This window comes from Genypterus blacodes, unplaced genomic scaffold (assembly GCF_046128005.1).
Source record: "Genypterus blacodes isolate CSIRO-AG114 ecotype Tasmania unplaced genomic scaffold, CSIRO-AGI_Gbla_v1 ptg000158l_1, whole genome shotgun sequence".
Taxonomy (NCBI): domain Eukaryota; kingdom Metazoa; phylum Chordata; class Actinopteri; order Ophidiiformes; family Ophidiidae; genus Genypterus; species Genypterus blacodes.
The window spans coordinates 389,039-404,719 of NW_027466959.1; the positions used below are offsets into that span (position 1 = coordinate 389,039).

Consider the following 15,681-nt stretch of genomic DNA (forward strand, 5'->3'; position numbering starts at 1 on the left):
CTAATGGTCCACCGGCCCCCCCCCTGGCCCCCCCCTGGCCCACCCCCCCCCCCCCCTTCCTCTCACACTCTCTTTCTTCCTCTTTCTCTCAGTCAGCCACTCTCTGTCTCTCTCTCTTTCCAGCCTTGAGGCGTCCCGTTTCAGCTCCTTCGCTTTCAGCCACTACTCCGTGGAGGAAGGAGGGAGGGAGGGAGGGGAGGCAGGGGGGAGGGGGGGGGTGAATGGGTAGGAGGGGGGCATTTAAGAGAGCCATAGGTGGGAGTGGAGTCTGACCGCAGAGGGTCCTACTGTTTAGGAGAAAAGGGAGTTTTTTTCTTTCACTCACCCACTCCCCCTGCTCTCTGTCTCTCATCCTCTCTCTCTCTCTCTCTCTCTCTCTCTCTCTCCCTCTCTCTCTCTCTCTCCCTCTCACCCTCTCCTCTCTCTCCTCACTGGCTCACACAACATCAGCCCGGCTCTCTAGGTAGACTGGAGTAAACACTCTAAGAGAACAGGGAGGAGAAGAGGAAAGATGACAGAGCTGTCAGTGCTCTGAGAGAGATACACACTCGTGAGAGCGTTTGTGTCGGGGGCTGCTTGATTTGTTGAGCTTTTTTTTCTCCCCACAACACTGCTGCTTCTTCTTGTTCTTCTTCTTCTGCTGCTGCTGCTGCTGCTGCTGCTGCTTAGATTCTCTGATCTGTGGAGAGGCTGTGAATTGTGCGTGAGGTAAGTCCCCCTCTGTACCTGTGTGCTGCTGATGGACATGAATGGGAGCAGAGGCAACGTAAAGATTGCTTTGTCTAATTGAATTAGCAGGCAGAAGCATCAGACCGGGGTGGGAGAGGTTGAAACTTTACAGCTCCACATTTATCAGCTTTCCCCACTTTCATATTAGTTAATATTTCAACTTTATGAATGAAAAGATGTTTGTTTTAGCCCTGTTAATGTGAGATGTGCTGTGTGTGGCTGTGCTGATTGATCTATTATCAACCCAGGGTGAAAACGTGATCTGTGTCATTAATTAAAAGATTATTTCCATTCATCTGAACAGCTCCTGTGATTCCTGCTCGTGTTTTACAAGCCAGACTGGATTCATTCTGCTCTTTACTGCCTGCACCTGGGTGCCAAATGTCTTTTATTGTGAAGGTTTCCTCTAATGCCGGCTATTTTCTATTTATTACCAGTGGGTAAAAAAAAAATAATGAGCGTCATCAGAGTCTGTGGTGATCCATTGAATAATTCTGCTTGCATTAGATCCGGGGCTGAGTTTGGGTCTGGTGGGACAGAAGAGGAGGCTTGGTGTGTGTGTGTGTGTATGTGTGTGTGTTGGTCCAGCTGTATGTTTTATTGCCAGCAGACAGCAGGCTTCTGTAACCCAGGAGACAGACAGCTGCTCTGCATTAGATGCTACTGGTTGGTTCCTCTCACAGCTCCTCAGCGTACACACTGCCTGTCTGAAAGGCTCGCTGCTGTGAAGTGCCAACCCGCCTGACACACACTCGCTCTGACTACTCGTCTCCATGTGCGTCCCAGTCTTCTGTCTGCAGGTCAGCATCATTTGTTCAGCAGTTGTATCCCACAAAGAGAATCTGGCCGTGTGTGTGTGTGTGTGTGTGTGAACGAGGACTCCCTGTGTCTTATATAAAACTACTTTCTTTGAATCAAACCCCGAAAAGCTTCCTCCTATGTTACTCATGGAGGTGGACGAGCCCCCAAAACGGCATTACGCCACCGAGGAAGAGAGAAAGTAATGAGGAGTCTTTGGGAGGCTCAGCGTGTCTTCAGGGCAGGAGTCTCTGCAGGTGTTATGGATTTACTCTCCCTGTCCCTGAAGCTGTATATGGATTATCATATCCCTATGGCTGCTTACATCCACAGCCTTATACACACCGTATGTCCTAGTGGGAGGGCTGAGAGAGAGAGAGGGAAAGGCTGGTAAATGGCAGAGAGAGTTGAGTGACAGGTGTGGGTGTGCGTGGAGATGTGAGGTGAGCCGACGGAGGAGGAGACCCACAGGATGCCAGGGCAGCATCTGTCGGATGGTAATTGTGCGTGACTGAGGGATGGAAAGACAATGAAAAGGCTCGTCTGTGTTAAGGAGCTGTGACTTAAGGTACACCAGAGGCTTGTTTAGATGTGTCTGGAACTCCATTAGGAAGGATTTCATCTTGTTTATTGAATATTTTCATAACTTTCTGGGGTTTTTCCCTTATTTGGGTTTTGGTTCATTACAACAGGCACAACCCTCTGTTCTGGTTGGTGGATGCACAGAATTGGTGCATGAATGTTTGATGATGCTGTGACTGAGCTCAGAGTAGCTCACTGACATTGACACTCGGCATAACGATGAGTGGGAAACGGGCTTTTGTTTGGACAGCTGTTAGCTCCCGAGGCTCCACACCCTACACAGCTCCCTGAGAGGGTGATTGTGTTTAACCCCACTTACTTCCTCTACTGGTGAGAGAGAGCAAACAATAATTGTGGGTATTCATGATAACTCACAGCGGGCAGGACTCAGGAGAAGGTGCAGTGATATTTGCCTTGGACTAAATTAATGTCAATGTCGGTGCAAACGACACACACACACACCCTTTGCTCTGTGTCGTCTCCTGCTTCCCTTTGTCTCTCATTGTCCTTGGATCCTGCTGAAGTGTCCTGTGTATGACCTTAAATGTTGTGAAGTCCACTGATGTTTTGCCAGATTTTGCTTAATTTATGGGTTTACTTTGGTGTGGTTCACCTAAAGCATGTTGCTCAGTGGATGGAACCACCTGTGGGCCAGATGGTAAACTCAGTGATCCATACAGGACAGGAATACACAAGATCTCAGGAAGAATGTTGGAAAAAGGGAAATTACTCTCTGACGTCCATCTTTTAATATCTTTTAACTGCCTAGAGAAGATCTAGACATTGTATAACACACTACCTGATCTCCTTCATGGTACCAACCTCTTCAAATCTAGTCAATCAATCTAGTTTAGCTCGTATAATTAACATAATCTATTTTATTTATTCAATCAGAGAATGTGTGATGTTATTTAGTAAGATGCACATTTCATTTCTCCAGGGTTCATCTCTCTGAATGTTATTATGGAAGGGAAATACTTTCTTCTTTGAGATTTGAAGGACAGCTGTTGTCTCCTTTCATGTCCAGATATTTACAAGGTTTCAAATTTACACCCAGAGTGTAACGGCCTCACAAAAGTCACCAAAGTCTTTTCCTGTATCCCAGCGAGGCCCGGTAAGATTACTCATCATTACAGAACAAAGACCCCCCTCAGAGAAATGCAGTGTTTTAAGCATCCCAGATGGTTTTTAATGTTCCTGTGATGCAAATGGGAAATGGAGAAAAGGAGTGGAAGTCTCGTAGCTGGGGGATCCGGGATGCCTTTGTATCGCCCCGTCCTCTATTGGAGGCAGCCAATAGACGAGCACATGTGGTAGACACTTCGCTCTGACACTTTGCCTCCACCGGTGACCCTGCACATTGGAATGCATGAGCCATAATGTTCTTGGAACAAGACGGGGCCCTTTTGAGAGAAGCAGACAATTTAAATTGGGGAAAATTGTAAAGCACAGAAGCCAATGAAGAGCAGACCTCAGGGACTGGGGTCATTAGGCTCATACAAGTGTCTGAATGGAAGGCACTCCCAATTTGGACACGCAACACGCTTCAGGCTTTCATCGCAGACAAGGACAAACAGATGTCCTGGTATCACAGCCAACACGCTTGCTTACATTTCACGGGGAGAGGAAAAAAGTCCCTTCCTTCCTGTTTGAATGGGAGTGGCCAGTAAAGCGTCTTAACGTGTTGAAATGTTCAGTCTAGTCTTTGAAGGCTTTGAGAAGTCTGTTCATAAGTCTACTCAACGTTGTTAGAACAGAGGAATGCAAGAAATACACGTCTCCTCCTCTAGAGCAGCTTGAGTGAGAGAATCTACAGTAGGACCAAGGACAGAGACAATCTCTGCTTCCCATTACTGAAATCCATTTACATCTGAATCGTTTCCTTAAGTATACGGAAATATACAATCTGCTTGTGTGTAGTTTGTAGATGTACCATCTCCCTGCATCATGAGACGAAACAGGACAGGACAGTCACGCAAAAGAAGCCAGCCAAAGGTCTGTAGAGATTCAGATAAGATTGTGCTCTCACCTTGCATCTGATTACCTGAGAGGCACGGAGGTGTGAGTTACACGGTAAGTTTAGACGTCTCAACGTCGCGGACATCAATACCTCTGGGTAGCCTGACGACACGGCCGGCCAAGTAGAAAAAAAAGGAGCGAGATCTTTATAGTATTTGCAGTGTAGTGTGAAAACTGAGCAAAGGAAGTGGGTTGGAATGGACAGGGGGCCGCGGTTACATGCGTGTGCAGAAAACAGCAGTTGGATACGCTGTGATGGCTGCCAGCCTCGACTCCACACAGGGGTTAGGCTAATAAACAGTGGGTCACCAGCAAGCAGCATGTTAAAAAGCCAAGGAACAATGACAAGCATCCAATCTCTCCATCTGGAACCCGGAGAGAACAGCAGCAAAAGACAGAGGCACTGCGGGGGAAGAGCCATAAAGAATATTGATGGGCCCCCGCAGCAAGTCGCACGTCAAATCACAATGCAGTAAAAAAAGTGAATTGAGATTTGACTGCTGTCTGCTCCGTGATTCACCCAATCAGAGCTCGGGACGCCGCAACATTTGTCCTCCCTGTATCTCACTGTCAAATTTAGAAATTGCTTTTGGTTTAGGAAATAGACTTTTCTGGAGCAAGTATCACTCAGACGTGTCAAACTCCCAGCTCCAAATCATTCCGCTGATGGGGACTCAGCTCGGGAAAGCGCCTTGCTCGCTCGCTCGCTTGCTCTGAGTATCCAGATAAGTGTTGCTGCTGGTATCTCAGCTCCTGGCCCCCCCATTCCGCCCCTTATCAGCCTCCAACACACAAACCCCCCCCACCGCTCCCCCGCTATCTGTGTCATCAGATCCACCGGGGTCACAGTGGAGAGTGAACCAGCAGAGCATGCCTTTGATGAAAGCTGCCTTCTCTTCATCCATCAAAAAGCCATATTCTCTATTTCATTTCTGTTTAGCTAATTGTATTATTTCTTGACATTTGTGGAGGAATGATAGCAAAAAAGCGTAATGAAAATATTTATACAGCGTATTGATTTAATGTCGGAGCCTTCAGGCGGATTTGTTTTGCTGTGAGATGTGAAGATTTTTCCGGAAGATCTCATTACAACGTGGAGTGGATCTAGATAAAGGAAAACTCATATTAAATGTGTGCAGAACGTATTGGGATAGGAACGGCAATCCAATCTGGCTCTCATTGTGATCGGATCTCCGTGACAACTGGCCAAGTAGTAATGTCATCCGTACAGCTGGGACACGTTGAGGAGATAAAAACCGGCCGACTTCATTCACTCTCGCTGGCGGGGAGTCAGGGGTTGTGACTTCATGTAAATGGCTGTCTGCACCTGAGAACGCCTGTAAATGCGTGATGAGCGGAGGAGACGGGTTTTAATTAGAGGGTTTAGATCCCATCACAAAGAAGGAAGAATAAAGATAAGGAGAAACACTTCAAGGTCCAATCCAGATACAGAGATTGCATTTTTACGGAAGGTGAGAAATAAAATGAGATAGCTAATATAAAGCATTAGCGTCATCGTGGAAATAACTCTGGCTTCAATAATTCATGATTATATGATGATTTATAAGTTGTCCTATAATTTGAAATCAAACCTACTTCCACACGTAAAGCGTTTCAGTGCTGTAAAACCGAGAGGCTCTTATTTTTGTGACTATCCGTGTTGATTTGTGGGAGTTATGTGACATCAGTAATTACATTTTAATGCACCTGTCCAACAATAATTTCCTGCAGGCCAGAGAGGCGTCTTCACTTCATAATCTTGTTCCCTGCATCTCCTGCCTCATTAAACCAGCGGTAAAACTTCTTCATCAGCAGCCTCCGCTCCGCTTATAAAAGAGAGAAAAGAGACAGATGACAAAGTTTCTTGAGGAGATAAAATTTGAAAAAGCTTTTCTGGGAACGAGCAACAATCGTCCCATCGATCGAGCGGCGAGCAGTCAACTCCTGCTACGTGCTGCTTCCTGGAAATTCATTTCTGTGTTTGATGATTATAACTCACAGCCATAGTGCTGCTCTCAGCAACTCCCTGTCTCTCTGCTTATGACCTTGGTGGAGATACAGCATGAAAATCAATGCGGGCAGAGGACGTGTGTATGAGGCGTCTTTCACCTTGCAGGCAAATTGATTAGAATGTATGTTTATCAGCAGGTTTCAGTGGCGGTGGAACTGTGACCCCTTGAGTGATATGATTGCCCTTTAGCATACGATTAGGGGGAAAGGCGTGAGTGAGTGAGAGAAGCCCGTTTGACAGTAAAGCAGTATGTCAAGGTGAAATAAGCCTCAGACAATAACCCCTCATTCAGTCCTCACCCGTGACCCAGATTTGGATTCTGTGGCACCGAGAGGAAGCCGGGGTTTTGTCACGGTGACCTACAAAACTAGGCAAGCTTGATAAATTCTTCCCAAATGAAAAGAACGTCTGCGTATCCCATCAGAACTGTTTAACATACAGTCCTGGGACTTGGGTTGTAATAACAGTGATTGAATATTTACAGCTTTAACGCGCCAAGTGGGCCAACGCTGCTTCGTTATTCACTTTGTGTTGTTGTTATCTGACGGATGCTGCGATGTCTGCTCACCCCCGGTTAAAGCAACGACATCAAACCTGTCTCCCCTCTTGAATAGACAGGACCGACTCTGCGTGCATGATGGTCCACCTTTAAACGACCTCACACACTTCTGCTGCTTTTAGAACCACACTGATAAAACTCCTCTTTGTTCTCCGCCGAACAAATTGTATTTTCTGCTCAGCACGTTTTAGAGATAACCACGGCTGAATACGGGCAGATTGAAACTTTTCTGCTCTGATTTATCTGGGAGCCACCATATGGCAGAGTCTGAGCTGTAGTAGACTACTGTGACAGTTAGGGTTTGCCGGCATGGGGCTCTGGCTGTGTATGAAAGAAATCCTGATGATGAACGACATCCAAGATGTCTGCAAAGAAAGTCAGCTCATCAATCTCCTGTTGAAATGAAAGTACAGGTTGTATCTAAAAGATGGGACGGAGGGAGGAGAAGGAGGAGGAGGAGGAGGAGGAGGAGGAGGAGGAGACGAGAACACTGGTAAAGTCATCAGCCATCAAATAGTTTTTCTTCCTCTGTATGAACAAACAAGCTCAATGCCAAGTGATATACCACCACCAAGACAGATCTTACAGCAGCATTTAATGTTGAGAAGTGTGTAATGGAGATTTATGCTGTCTGGGTTCTGTCCTGGTTCTTCTCTCATCTTGATCCTCTCCGTCCCCCCTATGTGTGTTCTCCTCTTGATTTAGTCCAGGACTAAGATTCTAGACTTACACAGCACGGCGGTTAAATAAGAAGCAACATCTAGGGACACTTCCTGCAGAGGAGGATGTTATCTCTGGCTGAAGAGGGCGGAGGCTCTGTGGTTTATACGTCCACACACTAATGGCAAAGTCAAGAATGTTTCAGACCTTGCAGACTTATGTAACCAGGCACTTCTGTGGATTTCATCTCAGATCTGGTGCAGTGACAGTTTGCTGAGGCAGGGATGTGCATTTTTTTAGCTGAGTGTTGCAAATGGAATGTACAAGTACGTCTAATCCATAACAAAGACACATTTCGTTGCCATGACACCTAAATACAGACACTGCATTTAGGTTGATTCAAGTTTTTAATCCCAAAAAATGGTAAATGAATGAATGAACCCCAGCTGGACATTGAAAACACTGATTCCCTTTCTTTCATGTTTCATATATAAACTAAGTCTTTCCTCAGCGGGGCTCATTTAGATCAGCTGCATTAGTGTGTATGCCAGCACGCCTCCCCTGGTAAACTTCCCCGCACATTCGATAAGGCAGCTAACAAGCCTTGTTGCTTGTTGCGAAGCCAACTACAGAGAGAAACCATGTGGGAGAAAAGCAAAGCAGAAGCAGTCAGACTGTGTCAAGTCCGTGTCTATAGTGCCAGAAACCAGCTATATTAGCTTAGTGCCAGGGCCACAGGGCGCTTCTGAAGGAAGTCCAAGCGGGGAGGATCGGCTCTGTTTCTCTGGGTTACGCTCAGATTCTAATATTGGCGTTGCCTTTTTTGCGTATTTAAAGGGCGGTAGATGGTAGCTAAGAGGAGAAAAAGTCAAATCAAAATATCTCTAACTCTCTGGAAGTTTCCTCACTTCGTGTACGCTCTGCCAGAGCAACAGATTTTCACACAAAGCCTGCTTGGGGCTCTCAGGGTCGCCTCGCTCAGAGGTCTATATGGAGAGCAGCCAGCCTTCAAAGTGAGAAAGCCAACCATCCGCCCATAACTAAAACCTTAGCTGCAACTCAAAGCAATTTTCTGGCTGTTTTGTTGATTTAATCCCTGGTTTGTGATGCTTGGGCACAGCAGTGTGGCTGTGTGTGTGTGTGTGTGTGTGTGTGTGTGTGTGTGTGTGTGTGTGTGTGTGTGAGACCGGGTTGGGGGGCTCTGAGGGCCCAGATCTTCAGCGCTTCCATCAGCAGGCCACATTAGCACTTTTACAGTGAACCCATCATGGAGGCGCTCATCCCTGTCTGTCTAATCAGGCTGTAGGTGGGGATGGGGAGGAGGGTGAAGCTGTGGGATCCGTCCAAGCAGAGCTCATCTGTCAGCCTGCCTAATCACACGTCAGCCCAGGAAGCTGAGGAAACCCAGAGCTCCTCAGCCTGGGATATTACCTGCTGACTGTCAGCCTCCCTGCTCCAGCAGAGATGCTCCTTGTCACCGTGTCCCAAATCAATCCCACCAGGTCAGGGGCACCAGAGGAAATTAAATCCCTGCGTATCCGAACATGAGGTTAGAATATGCTGGATAGGACCGAACGTTCACATCAGTGCTTATCCAGACACTTTCATGTTGGCTGCTAACAGTTGTTAGGAAGGTTTGGAGCAGCCGAGGCTTACGCTGGGTTTATTATAGGTATGAAATGATTAGTGTCAGCATCTCTGACGAAGGGGAAAAAAAGTGCAATTATATCAACTCAGCCTGAGCCACATCATTCCAAGACAGGAGGTTTATTCCACTGCACTGAGACTGTTCACTATTTCTTCCTCGCAATTTGTAAGAATAAGATTTCTGCATATAAAAGATTAGATTCACGACGTACTCCTAATAAAGCTGTACCAATTGAGTTTACCTCCAAGACAAACGTGTCAACTTCAGCACATTTCCCTCCAGCAGACTGTTACTTTTAAAAGAAACACCCAAGTCTCCCAAGACGAAGGGCGAAGCATCATGTTACCAGACTAAAACAAAATCCAGTCGATGTCAGGAGAACAGTCCGGGAATGCTGACCTGCTGGTTTGTGGTTGCGTGGAAAGTTGCAGACCTTTGTGCTTACAGGAAGCCCACAGATGGTCTAACCATGCAGCGGCATTCATCTGTCAGCTGGGGTTGTGGTGGGAGACACACAGAGTAAAGCTCCCCACTGTGCAGGTGTTGCTGGCTCTTTGTGGCAACCTGTCTCAGCGTGGTCAGAAAATAAAGTGTTAGATCTCCAAGGTCAGGCACCGCTCTTGCTGTAATTGGTGCTCTTTTTCCTGTGAGGCCTTGTGAAAAGAATGGCCCAGTGTCATCTGCTAAGCGTGTGTGTGCTGTACTGTGAGCCCAGGGGCTGAAATGGGTCAGAGCCAGCGGCAGGATTGGAAGGTGGTCTTTTGTTCGGCGCAACAGAAGAAGGTTAATTGCTTTTAGTGTGATATTATGATATTTCACTGCAGCCGTGGTCCCTGGTGGGTGTGTGAGTGTGTGTGTGTGCTGCAAGGGCAAACCAGAATGAATAGGAATGCACTTCTATGGGTAGAACACCGAGGAACTCTGGTGAATGTGCTTTTTGGATACTTTTAAGTTAGAACACCAGGTACTATGTGTCCAACAGTTTGTTAAAGATGGAGACATGTTCTTTACCTTTTCTCCTTTTTGTCATTGTAGGACTTGGATCGAGAATACTAACAGTCAGGTTTGATACCTCTACGGTCTACCTGGGCTCAGATTCTTCATCCAGCTTCCATTAGAGGCCCCAGTGCTCGGGTGTCATCATGGGGATGAAGGGTGTCCTCATAGGCTGCCTGACAGTCGTCCTGCTCTTCCAGCTCTCCACCGCTGGCCTGGTCAAGAAGGTCATCCGCCATCGTAGAGAGGCTCTCATGCCCAAGAAAACCCAAGAGAACATAACCTTGCCCGACCCTGACCAACCGGTCGTATTCAACCACGTCTACAACATCAACGTACCGTCCACCTCTCTCTGCTCCGTGGACCTGGACTCTCCCAGTGGCACCGAGCTCAAACACAAGAACGACCCGCTGGAGCTGCAGAACTCGGAGCACATGGAGCACACGGTGGACGGGGACAACCAGATTGTTTTCACTCACCGTATCAATATTCCCAAGCAGGCGTGCGGCTGTGACAACCACATGCCAGACCTCAAAGACATCCTGAGCAGGCTGGAGATGCTGGAGTCTGAGCTGTCCAATCTGAGGGAGCAGTGCGGCGGTGGAGCCGGTTGCTGTGCAGCTCAGGTTACAGGTACATCCATACTAAAGACAGGCCCGATCGTTTGAGCTGCTGTACTGCTGTCAACATATGGAATGGATATGATAATAATATCATATTGTCTTACGGGGACATATGAAGCTTATTTTCTGTTCCCTTTGTAGAGTAATACAGTGGGAAGAATGTGTTATACTTCATTACAAACCTTAATACGTATACTTAGAAATGCATCCAGTTCTTAACAGGTCTATTTCTAGTTGTTAACATTTTGACACACACACAGGTCAAGCCAGACACAGCTGATCAATCAGATCAACGCCAGTTTATCAGTGCCTAAACTGCAAAGGTTTAGATACATAAAGAGTTTAGACTGACTTCCTTACTCCTTTAGTGGAGTAGTAAGTTTAATTTCATTTCTGCATTTTATGAAAATTGACTTGCCAAGACTTTTTGAAACCCAGCCTAAGGCCTTTACTGTCTCAATAAGTTTCATAGCATATTGAAGAGAAGTCAAGCCAATGGCATGAGGTCACTGTATGTGCCATTAAATCACATATTGCCATGGTTACTTCCTATAATGTTGTTTTAATGGGCTTTAACATCTCCTCTTCCTTTGTTACGTATCTATAGGTGAAGTATCTACGAAGCCGTACTGTAACGGCCGTGGAAACTGGAGCACCGACACCTGCAGCTGTGTGTGTGAGCCAGGTTGGAGGGGTCCCAACTGCACTGAGCCTGAGTGCCCCAATGACTGCCAGGATCAGGGCCAGTGTCTTGATGGCAAATGTGTATGCTTTGATGGCTTTGCAGGCGATGACTGTGGCATTGAGCTGTGTCTTCTAAACTGCGGGGATTACGGCCACTGTGTCGACGGTTACTGCCTCTGTGAGGAGGGCTTCATCGGCGAGGACTGCTCCGGGACCAACTGCCTGAACAACTGCCTCGGCCGTGGACGCTGTGTGGACGACGAGTGTGTTTGTGACGAGCCGTGGACGGGATTCGACTGCTCGGAACTCATCTGCCCCAATGACTGCTATGACCGAGGACGCTGCATCAACGGTACCTGCTACTGTGAAGAAGGCTTCGCCGGGGAAGACTGCGGTGAACTCACTTGTCCGAGCAACTGTAATAACCGTGGCATGTGTGTGAATGGCAAATGTGTGTGTCAGACTGGCTACAGTGGCGAGGATTGCTCCAAACTCACCTGTCCCAGCAACTGTAACGAGAGAGGCCATTGCTTCAACGGGATGTGCATTTGTGATCCGGGCTTTGAGGGTGAAGATTGCTCCGTCCTCTCATGCCCCGACAACTGCAACAACAGGGGCCAGTGCATTAACGGAGAGTGTGCATGTGACATAGGATACCAAGGGGAAGACTGCGGCGAGCTCTCCTGCCTAAACAACTGCCTGGACCGTGGCCGCTGTGTTAATGGGAAGTGCGTCTGTAACAAAGGCTACGCTGGGGAGGACTGCAGTGTCAAGACCTGTCCAAAAGACTGCATGGGCCGGGGAGAGTGTGTGGATGGCAAGTGTGTGTGCTTCGTTGGCTTCAGAGGGAAGGATTGTGGTGAGCTTACCTGCCCTAATGACTGCCTGGACCAGGGCCATTGTGTGAATGGACAGTGTGTTTGTCATAAGGGGTTCACGGGTGAGGACTGCAGTGAGAAGACGTGCCCCAGTAACTGTCTAGACAGAGGTTACTGCGTTGATGGGAACTGCGTGTGCTATGAAGGGTTCACCGGTGAGGACTGCTCCATGCTGACCTGCCCAGGGGACTGCCAGAACCAGGGACGCTGTGAGAACGGACTGTGTGTTTGTGACGAGGGCTTCATCGGCGAGGACTGCTCTGATGGTGAGATCGCCTGTGCATGAATCCACTTTTACTGCAGTAGGTCTTAGCCATGTGCCACTGAGGCCCAATAGTCTTTGGGTTTTCAAACAGACACAGAAAAAAGGGGAATCAGATCCTGTAGTAACTTGTTTCTTGTTTAGCACCAAAGGTTTGTAGCTAAATTAAGACCAAAGCAGAACAATCGAGAATCGCAACTATGTGGTTCTGAAAGCAAACGCCTTCTTCACACTGCACTGCATTGCATTTCAAGTACTGTGAAGATTATGAAAGTGGAAGACAGTGATGTCTACACTAGCACAGCCACTTTATTTCAACAACACCAACGCACAGCTGAGCTCATGTTGACAGTTTAGCTCCTGAGGGACCGTGCTGTTGTCTAATGTCTCCAACGGAAAAATATATCTATGGCACCAGAGAATGCTGGTCAGAATAGAATCTACTGTGTTGTACTGCAGACTGTCTAGTGCATTTAAATGAGTCCAGGCATCTTTTTTTGGCACTGCTTCGTATTCTGAATAAGTACAAAAGTATAAAATAATGTCAGTTGTCCTCCTAGAGAATCAGTAATGTGTTTTCTTATACACTTGCAGTTCCCGAACAACTGGAAAGTATTAAGTCTGTTCTCTGCAGTGTGAAAGTGTCTAAAGGCTGAAACACCCATAGTTTACTTGGTTGATCTGTAGAAAAATATTAAACCCTAATGCATTTCTACAAATTACATTTTGTCAGGAACATAATATAACAACCATGTGGTTATTTTTCCAATTTATTTTTAAACTATTCTCCACATGCCACAATAAAGGTGCCAGGTACACAGAGAAACATTGATTTGGTTTTGATTGCACATTTAATTTCTGCAAAATGGAACATTGAAGAATGTTAGAATGTCGTCTGGAAACTGCTAGTTGGAAAATTCCACCTGAGAATCGTGTGTCCTGATGTTTAGATGGAGACTTGACTGTGTGTGTCTCTCCACAGTGTCCCCACCCAAGGACCTAACGGTAGTGGAGGTCAACACAGAAACAGTGGACTTGTCCTGGGTGAATGAGATGCGGGTGACAGAGTACTTGGTCACCTATGTGCCCACGTCCCTTGGAGGTTTGGAGCTGGACATGCGGGTACCTGGGGACCAGAAGACGGCCACTATCCGGGAGCTTGAACCTGGTGTGGAGTACCTGATCAGCGTGTACGCGGTTCTCAACAACAAGAAGAGTGTTCCTGTCAGCGCCAGGGTGGCAACACGTATGTAAACCCTCCAAGTCAACTACTGCTGTGATGAAACTACACACAATATGTAATGGATACGTGTTTACTCTCTCCTCTCAGATCTGCCGGAGCCTGAGGGCCTTAAGTTTAAGTCAGTAAGGGAGACATCAGTGGAGGTGCAGTGGGATCCGTTGGACATTGCCTTTGATGGCTGGAATCTCATCTTCAGAAACACTGTGAGTCCTGCTTGCCAATACTGCATCTTCACACAGCTTTTATATTCCCAGAGGTGGGTGGACTTCAGAGTCGACCGCAGCATCCCTCATTTTCCACATTCCCGTCTGGTAGAAACCAAAGATGATCCTCCGCAAACCCCCTTCTTTCAAACTCAATAATTGCCTTATAATGTGTATCAGGGATGAGCATCATGTGGAAAATAGCAAAGCCAAGCCAGAACACAAACAGCCCACAGTTAAATATGTTAGCACGGCCTTCTCTCTTCTCCTGACAGCTAAAACCATAAGGCACCAAGTAAATGTTGTTTTCTTAAAGCGCTTTTTCATCCAAGTACCCACTGAAACCTTCACAGCCCGTTCTACAGGGATCTGCTGCAAGCCACGGTCTATTAATCTGAATCCCCTGTCTGTGCTTAAGTGTTAAAGCCACCCAGAGCGCCACCCAGAGCGCCATTATATATGATTTGGCTGCTTGGTTCTGCACCAAACGTTTGTGCCAGGACTGGACTTTGTAGCGGTTGATGACTGGTGTTTTCTGGTGCCTGCAGAAAGAGGAAGATGGGGAGATTCTGAACTCCCTGAGCCGACCAGAGACCACCTTTGAGCAGTCTGGCCTGGGCCCCGGCCAGGAGTACGAGGTCAAGCTGGAGGTTGTGAAGAACAAAAAGCGTGGACCGCCTGCCTCCAAGAATATTGTCACAAGTGAGTTTTCCTATTCATAACAACTGCTTACAGGCTTTAAGGATGACTGAGAGGGTCAAGATCAATTTGCAATGATTCTGTTAGCTTTGGAAGCCCACTACACGTTGTGTTGCGTGAATGTCTTCAGCAGCCGGCTGTTCCTATTCAACCTCCTCTTAAATCCTGGATTATCTTTTGAGACCATGTCTGATATATGAGACAGGTTTGCGGTATAAAATCTTCAGCTAAGCAGGAAGAAGAAGATCTGGTGGATGAGATCATGACACAGATATGGGTCCAACATTGTGAAGAAGCGGTGTTCCTGCTGAGACGACAAAAGAAAACCATGGTTCATCATTCTTCATCTATATGCAAGGCGGCTACAACAACAAAAAATTAAGACCCTTATTAAATCAAATCATTATTGGATAGATTATAGATCATTATTAGAGATTGTAACTTCATTCCTGAACAGTGGCTGCACTCTGGTAAAGGTTGCTGTAGTGCTCAGACAAAGGTTCAAACTGAAGTCATTGTCAATGCGGTTCTCAAAGTTAAACACAAAGACAGGTTGTACCCTCCGAGCCGTGCATAATGCCGTATACGTTCATTGACATTTCCCTCGGAGTTATCCATCTCACAGTTCCCAACAGAGAATTGAAACCAGCCTGACTTGTCAAGCTTGAGTGATTAGCTCATTATATTTCATTGCATTGTTGTGATTTAGCTCGGGTTGTAAAAAGAGATATGGATTCTCAACCGTATTGACGAGTTATGAGATCTCTCCATTGCCCCATCCGACTGTCGTTATAAAGCCCAATGGTTTGAAACACGCCGAGGAGCTGAGGGCAGGGGGATGAATCTGAGGAGAGGAGGGAGGGGTGGAATCCTCACTCTCTCTGCTCCCCTTGTACCAACAAACCGGCCTATTTTTAGGTGCCTGAAGGTAAAAAGTGCTCCGGCTCGTGTTGAACTTGTTGAATGTGTGTTTTCTTTAACAATAAGGCGCCGTGGCCCGAGTCCCAGGCTGAAACACAAACCACGACTCAAATACTGTTAGGTTTCACCCCGAGGAGACTTCTGTTTCAACTCATTTGAGAAAGGC

At 46.9% G+C, this 15,681-nt stretch overlaps 1 protein-coding gene across 1 annotated transcript in view; it reads left to right on the forward strand.

The window, feature by feature from the left end:
* The window catches only part of tncb (tenascin Cb), a 48,380-nt gene that overhangs the window by 12,180 nt on the left and 20,519 nt on the right, over positions 1-15,681 (forward strand). The window contains exons 2-6 of the mRNA XM_076167430.1: positions 10,042-10,635; positions 11,233-12,453; positions 13,432-13,695; positions 13,780-13,895; positions 14,444-14,597. Coding sequence (XP_076023545.1) covers positions 10,149-10,635; positions 11,233-12,453; positions 13,432-13,695; positions 13,780-13,895; positions 14,444-14,597 — 2,242 coding nt within the window. The 5' untranslated portion in view covers positions 10,042-10,148. The remainder of the gene's footprint in view (positions 1-10,041; positions 10,636-11,232; positions 12,454-13,431; positions 13,696-13,779; positions 13,896-14,443; positions 14,598-15,681) is intronic.